This window comes from Suncus etruscus, chromosome 4 (assembly GCF_024139225.1).
Source record: "Suncus etruscus isolate mSunEtr1 chromosome 4, mSunEtr1.pri.cur, whole genome shotgun sequence".
Taxonomy (NCBI): domain Eukaryota; kingdom Metazoa; phylum Chordata; class Mammalia; order Eulipotyphla; family Soricidae; genus Suncus; species Suncus etruscus.
In genome coordinates this window covers 65249839-65258104 of record NC_064851.1, presented here as the reverse complement: position 1 = coordinate 65258104, position 8266 = coordinate 65249839, and the positions used below count along the sequence as shown (strand labels likewise).

The 8266-nt window shown below is 32.8% G+C and overlaps 1 protein-coding gene across 2 annotated transcripts in view; it reads right to left on the bottom strand.

Moving 5' to 3' along the window:
• Positions 1-441: 441 nt before the first annotated feature.
• The window catches only part of FUT9 (fucosyltransferase 9), a 162721-nt gene continuing 154896 nt past the window's right edge, over positions 442-8266 (bottom strand). For both annotated transcript variants that reach the window (XM_049771337.1, XM_049771338.1), the window contains one exon: positions 442-1557. In XM_049771337.1, coding sequence (XP_049627294.1) covers positions 470-1549 — 1080 coding nt within the window. In that variant the 5' untranslated portion in view covers positions 1550-1557 and the 3' untranslated portion in view covers positions 442-469. The remainder of the gene's footprint in view (positions 1558-8266) is intronic.

Genomic DNA, 8266 nt, shown 5'->3' with positions numbered 1-8266 from the left:
CAGTCATACACTTTGTTAAATTCAGAAGTCAGAGATTAGATTTCAATTACACACACTTTCTTTTGTTGCACTATATAAACACTGCCAGAGATGATGTTTAATGAAAATATTTCATCTTTTTAGTTATACATTATTGTTCTCAATAGATTAACAGTAGATCAGTGGAAACAACAATAATATCACAAACTTATATTATGAACAACTATAAAATGTGAAATAAAAAGGTTTTCAAATAAATTTGAAGAATAAATACATAATTAGGTATATACAGGATAATTTAAAATTAAACACATGATTGATTACTAATGACAAACCCTTAAAAAAATCTTCCTCAAAATATATGTTACCCAAGAGAGTGATTAAAAATAAATTGTGTCACAAAAGCAGACTTTTGTCTCTCTTTTCATCCTCAAAATTTGGATGATGTCCCTTAAAAATAATTTTCCAAGTGTGTACATGATTTAAAACCCTAATTCCAAAACCATTTCTCTAAATTACCCACAGATTTATATTCTTGATGCCTTTTTACATGATCACAAGCCAAGCATGCATGTGATTCCCAAAATCGTGGAAGAGTCACTGTAAAATCTTTTCTCCAATTAAAGTAACTAAGATATAACTTATTGTCTTTGTCAACTTCCTTCAGATAATTTGCTAGCTCACTGGGAGAGCTATAATCTTCCACGTGAATGAAAGAATCTGCTGGAATATAATTCTCATAGTTTTCCCTAGATGGCCCCAGAACAACAGGTACAGAGCCAGCCCGAAAAGCATTGTAGAGCTTCTCTGTAATGTAATCTTTGTGGATGGAGTTTTCAAAGGAAAGATAAAATTTGCAAGTAGATATGGTGGGAATCAAATTTTTATTATTCACATACTCTCCAAATGCTTGCCCATAGGTATGGATTTCAATGTTTTTGCTTAGCTCATTGTAATACTTGACCCTAGCATGCTCAGGGTTCCAGTTACTTACAACCCAGCAGACTAACTTCTCTTTGCTTGGCACTTCAAACACAAAGGGGTTTGTGTTCACCATCAAGAACCCATAAGGCACTTGGATGTCTGAATCACGACGGTAAGTCAGAGTGAGGTTGAACAGGTGCTCAATGCCGCTCTTTTGAGGCGTGTGAGTTGGTGATTCCAAATTCATCCAAATCCACTTCTGGAAGGGTGGCCTAGCCTGCTGAGGTAAATTAGTAAGATCCCAACTGATGTCTCGGTGATGAATCAGAACTGCATGAGCTCTGTTGTACAGAGAACGGTCTGTGGTGAGATGACATCCTTGGATGTTGAACATTTCTTGGCAGGATGTCAGGTCAAAGGTTTGTCCAAATGGCCACAACCAAATCAGAATAACAGTTTCATTAAAATAATAAGTTTTGGTGGAGAATAATTTTTTTAGTTTCAGCACTGAGCTTGCTGACTCCATGGGACTGAAGATCCAACTGTTGGTGGGCTTGATATAAATAAGCAGACATGCCATGAAACAGCCCAGGATAATGCACACGATTAAAAATGGGCGGAGAATTCCTTTGGATGCTGATGTCATAATTTTTTCTGTGAAGTAGATAAAAATAGAGGAGTAGATAGATGTAAGGACTATATTAATTATAAATATAATTTGAGATAAACAGACCATTCTTCCAAAACATTTATCATTTTCTTTATTTCTCAAAGATCCCTTATTGTAGAGGGATAATATTTTTGTTTTGTTTTGTTTTGGATGCCACACCCAATGATGCTCAGAGGTTACTCCTGACTATGCGCTTAGAAATTGCTCCTGGCATGGGGGACCATATGGGACACTGGGGATTGAACCGAGGTATGCCCTGGGTCATCTGCATGCAAGCAAGAGCCCTACCTCTGTGCTACTGCTCCAGCCCAGGGGATAATTGTTTTAATTGCTTCTTCAGACATATGAAAACTGAGGATCAGAGATGCAACCAATGCCTGTGTCTTTTTCAAGATTTATGTGATCTCCTGCAAATAATTAAATAAAAATCAATAATTAACAGAATTAAATCTGGGACCTCAAAGTAATTGTCTTGATTTCTTTGGTTTCTAGTTCTTTTAATCTAAAATTCAGGACACTTTACTCATGAGTAAAATGTAGCATAATGCCTCCTAACACAAACAATAATTATTTTTTTATTAGTGTCAAACATCAATTTAAATAAATATACACAGCAGAAAACACAGAAGTATATTATCTTTTTTCTGTAGGTGCATATTTGACATCTCTAGTTTTCTATTTATTGATGAAGGAATTGAAACTGCAAATGTTTAAGAAACTCATCGAAGGTCACACAGTAAATAACTAAAGTTATATACTAATAACTAAAGTTGGTTTTAAACTCTGATTATCTATCATCAAATTCTTGGTTGATTACCTTTTAAGATGAATAATTCCTTAGATTGCAGTCAGAGAATGCAATCATTCTGGTGATGTCAGATTTTATATTCCATAAGGGGCCTTCCTTCTTGACTCTATTATTTCTTCTTTAGCAGAATAGAGGAAATTCATTTATTGAATGCTGTATATGACATATGAAAGAATTGGTAGAAAATTCTAATTAAATGCAAGGTAAAAGCTAGCTAATTAGATACTATAAAATGAACCAAGTGTGAATAAATGAACATATTCAATTATTTTGCCTCTGCTTTTAACATGTACTTTTCTATCGAATGATATTATTAAAATTAACATAGTTATTTCTATCACTGGATAAATATTCCTGTCTTGTCTCTGTGACATGGTTTATATTTTTGTTTTGGGGATATACCCAGATGTGGTCAGGGTTTACTACTGCCTCTGTGCTCAGGAATCACTCCTTGTGGAGCTCAGGGGGCCATATGAGATGATAGTGAAAATGTCCGACCTGATTTACTGTCTCTCCAGCTCCTCTGATACATATCAAAATTAGCACTCATCTAGTACTTTTAAATTTCATGATTATTTTATTTTTGACCCATGAAAATAATTTGTCACTAGGCAGACAAAAATGTTTCTTTGCTTCCTGGACATTTTATATAATTTTAGATTCTTAATAACTTTCCAGACTTCAAATTTTTTCTCCCTTACTTTTCAGTTCTATTGTAGTCAGCTACAAAACTACCGAGGTAGTTATTTAGTAACCTTTGTTTTATTCAGAAACTGTAAAAATTGTTTATCCTTCATAGTCATATTAATATCCCTTTAAAAATGTCTTCTATTTATTACTAAAATTTAGTTCAAGACTCAACTTGTCTTGAACCACACCTAACATAATACATTTCAAAGGAACCCACTGAAATATTGTAGCTCTCACAAACAAAACAACAATAATTTTAATAACTTCTAGTAGATACTATTTAAAATAATTGAATATCTGGCAAAAGTATTATTTGATTCAGATTTGAAATGCATGTGATTCAGATTCACACCATGAAATGACTTCATTAAAAACTTGAGGATATTCTACTCAATGCAAAAAGAATAAAAGGATCTTTGACTACAAAGTTTTGAATTGTGATTCTGAAAGAATTTCAGTCATTAGAGAGAAATGTGAAAGAAGAAATAAATGCTGCTTCTTCCACATGAAGTGTAAATGTGTGTATGTGCGTATGTATGTCTGCCTAATGTTAGAAACAGAAATGCTCTAATAAACAGTTCAATATTTGCTTGAAACTTTAAGATAGAACAAGAGTGTTGGCCTTATAATTAGCCTTGGATCTTGAGACTTTTCCCCCCTAAATTGTAACAGCTATGTATATCTATTTATCTTCAAATTTATAATAAAGAGGATGTAGGAATAGTAGTGTATTCCTTTACAAAATTAAGAATCTGGGATCAACAAGTTTGAAGCATTCTGAGCTACTCTTCTGCATTTTGTGTGGTTTTGTTTCTTTTTTGTATGGATACACAGTCAAACCACTGTAGATGACTTTTTATCTTGAGTAAAAATGAAAATAAAAGTATAAAAGTCATAAATTATTTGAACAGAAATTTATACACTTAAGAATCTGCAGACTAGGTCCAACCAAATTCAAGAAGAATTAAGGACTCTGACAGACTTATGGGATAATAAAATTAAACATAGTTTATAAAAGAAGATTGCTCAGGCAGTCAGATTCCTAAATAAATAAATAAATATATTTGAAAAGTGTTTCTACAGTGCCTGTACAATAAGAAGTGTGCTTGTTATACTGTTATTTTATTTTTTAACAGTAAATAGTCAGAGCTAAATTTTATTTTGAATAAATTTTTCTTAATTTCTTTATATACAAATTATTTCCATTTCTAAACATGAAAACAATCTCATCCTGAAGAGATAAAAATATATCGACTATTAGTTTACAGCATCCTTTATTAATACTAACTATATGCTTTTTATATGGCAATTTCTGGGATTGTTCTTTAGCTAGCTGAACTACTCCAGCAATTTATAATAGCTTTTCCTTTCTCTTTGGTTTATTATATATATTTTACTGTTCAAAAAAGCAAACAGTCAAACAGATATACACACAATCAACCAAACAAGCAAACAAATAACAAATCAAAGTAGACAAATCAATGAAGGAAAAAAAAGACACTTGATTATCTCTCTTCTACTCTATTTTCCAAGAAAAATGAGACAATCAGAATATATCAGATTGTATATTCTTAATATGTTCGGATTGAAATTTATTAAAAAAAAACCCACAACAACAAAACATCTATGTATTGGTCTGGAAAGAGAACAGAAAGGTTGTTTGACTTTTATGCAACTGACTCCAGCTGTGCACATACTTACCTTGTCACTGATAAGAGTGAATCCTGAGCAAAGAATTAGCAATAGCCACTAAACACAACTAGCTGGGGCCCAGCTCATATCACCCAATAAATAGATTAGTTGATTAAATAAAAAAATACAAATGCTATATAATTCTACCTTCATTCTCAAGCAACAAGCATATATCACTTTTTAAATTATAAACTACCCAGAATATAGGTCTTTTGAGGTCAAATAGTGTTTAATTGAATTACCAGTAATCTCTAGGTAGGCTCAGAGAATAATTTTTCCCCATATAGTCACTGTGGTATCTAATAATATATGTGTTCTAAAAGTCTTTTGAATACAATAAAAATTCATAAATTTACATTATTCATTTTCAATGTAATTTGAGGTAATTAAATCATTTTCAGATTTATTTTAACTTCTAATTTTTATGTTAAGTTTCTTTATAAAACATTAAAATTTTTATAATTCCATTATATACTTTTTACACTCTGCCTCCAATTATAGTGAAAGTTGATATACTCATCACTTTACCTTCAATGATTTTCTTAAGAAGCTGAGCCATAGTACATAGTATAGTACATAGTACTAGTACATAGTAGTGTGTTTGCTTTACACAAACTTTTGACCCTCAAAATACAATATAGTCCCCTGAGCAATGCCTAGACTGATTCCTGAATGTAAAGCCAGGAATCATACCTGAGCAGCACCTGGCATGGCCAATAACTGAAACAAACATAAAACCCCAAAGATTCTCCTGAATATTCAATTTCCCCTAAACATTTCTCATGAGTCTTCCTATTTGAGTTCCCACAAATCTCCCAGTTAGATCTAGGAACAAGTACCACCTGCTTGTGGGAGAGATGTGATTTGCTGTTTAGCAAGTAGATTTTTCTTGATATGTGTGATGTCATCTTATTTGTGTCTATGAACTTTCTTCAAATGTTTTTGAATAGAATCTCTGCTATTTCCATGGTCAAACCTCTGTTTTATTTTCTCTAAACTTTATAGAAATTGCCATTGAAATAGGCGTTTTGTTCATAAATGTTTTTTTTTTTTTTTGAATACGACACAGAATACACTAAGGCAATTCTGTCACTTTTATTTTCAGCAGTTTTCTTTGGAGATTATTTTTTTCTTTTCTAGCTCTCACTTAATTTTAGATACTTGTTTCCTTGGGCATACATACTCCCATTTTCCTTTTTTTTTTTCTTTTTCTTTTAGTGAAGCAAGTCAGGTTTTATTGAACAAAATTTACTCAGCTATAAGGAGAGAGAAGAAAAGGAATACGTGTTCAGGAGAGTACATGTATTTCTCCAGAGTAGAAGACTCAGACAGAGAGACATTACATATTCTAAGAAGAACACAGACTTGAAAGAGAAACCTACTCCTATTTTTTTTTTTTACACTGCAAACTTTATTTTGAAAAGTTTTCAACTCACTTTTTGGGGTGGAACTTTATTTCCAATTCAAGGATTAGCTTTCTAAGTTTGATCGTTTATCTGCTTTGTTTCCTTCTACTTATAGTAACTAATTCGCTATTGCTATCATTATTTACTTTAGAAGATCCATTACTACAGCTTCAGCTGTAGTGAAAGCAAAAAGATTTGTCAGAGACTAACTGTAACTGAGCCCAGGAGTCACCTGCCAATAGAGAAGACAGGGGAGGGCAGGAGTGTGCATTTCTGGCATTCTTCCATGGCTTGATTTCTGGTTTCCCCTACTACCAATCATGTTTCATAATTTACCTGCCAGAACCTGAGATTTTATGATTAATGTCAGTTTTCAGTACAGAGTAGTCAGGCAATGAAGGTCAGATGAATATTTTAAAAATAAATACTCATTTAGACATATATTATGACTATCTCTCCAAGAATTCAAAGATCAGATTTCCTACCTTCCAGTTGGTAAAAAAAGAGCTGTGAACCCAATTTATTTTCCATAATATTTCCCTATCCTTTAAATCCATTTTCAGGAACAAAATCCTGTCTATTTCATGCCACTTAACTGATCTTTAGATTAGTTAATTTCTCTCTATATCTCAAGGTCAAACATCTCTTTTCTCATGTAAGGACTACTGACATTGATTTAATGGTCCATCTGCTGCTCACTTATGGTTTGTTCAATTTATGAACAATTCAGTAGACTAATGATTCTCCAAGTATGGTTTCCAGATCAGCAGCATGAATTTAGAATCACTTGGGATCATACAGAAATGCCAATTTCCCATCCAATATTGAGAACTCTGGGAGAGTCCCAGAAATCATTTTTAAAATTCAGCTCAAGTGGTTCAGACTTAGACTGAAGCTTGGTAGCTCTTGCTGTAAAGTTATATTTCCAAACTGAAGATCAAGTGTGACCATTTATTAAGGTCCTTTGATGACTACAAGTCATCTTTAAGATAAAATGAATAAGTGTTAATGTAAGTTTTATAACTGTGAATAATAAGAAGATGCCTCAGTTTATCACCTGGTCTCAATGTATGCCAACTTCCCTCCTGCATTCACTGCACTATTATTCTGTTCTTTGAACAGATAATGTGTCATTTTCTATGTACCAGACATGGTTTACTCTGCATTTAATAGAGTCAATTTCTTAAAGTAGACAAGAAATATATTTGAAATATGAAATAAATTTTTAATAATTTCATAGAAAACAAAAATATATTAGTCTTACATCATACATTTGAACTTGAGTCCAACATAAGGTATGTAAAAATATAATCTGAGGGACTGGAGCAATGGCCTAGTGGTAGGGCATTTGCTTTGCATGTAGCCAACCTGGGAAGAACACAGGTTAGATCCTGGCATCCCTAGCCTGCCAGGAGCAATTTCTGAGTACAGAGCCTGGAGCAACCTCTGAGCACTACAGCGTATGGCCCCAAACAATAACAATGATATAGATACAATGATATAGATACACACATGTTGAGAGAGCTGGAGAGATAAAACAGGGATAAGGAATTTGATTTGTGACCCAAGGCACTTGTTTTATGACCCAGTTACATAGCTGACCCTGTTCAGTACCCAGAGCTGCATATAGTACACTGAGCACTTTCAGGTATGATATTTACAATTACCTTTACAATGACAAAGAATGTTATAAATTACAGCAATAAAATTTTACTCTATGACCAATATTTCTCTGGAACCATTGTTCTATAACAAGCTATATTTATTAGTAATCTCCTGCTTGCTTTTAATCTCAAAGTCAATGACAAGAAGCAGTAGATCTCAAATACTAGACATAGATACTTGGCATGTCTATTTAAGAAGATGTAAAATGGTTGTTCAAAATAGAAAAAATCACAGAGATTTGCTTTATTTGTGTTTTTAAGACAATTCAAGCACTATAAATGTTATTGGTACCTTTGCAATTGCTAAGGAAGATTTTTCTGACAGTGAGTTTTCCCAGCAGTGACAGTCTGTTTCAGAAAAATCCTTTATATGCTTTGTGCATCATGTTAGAAATTAACTAGGGTCAAAGAGATAGCACAGTTGGTAGAATAT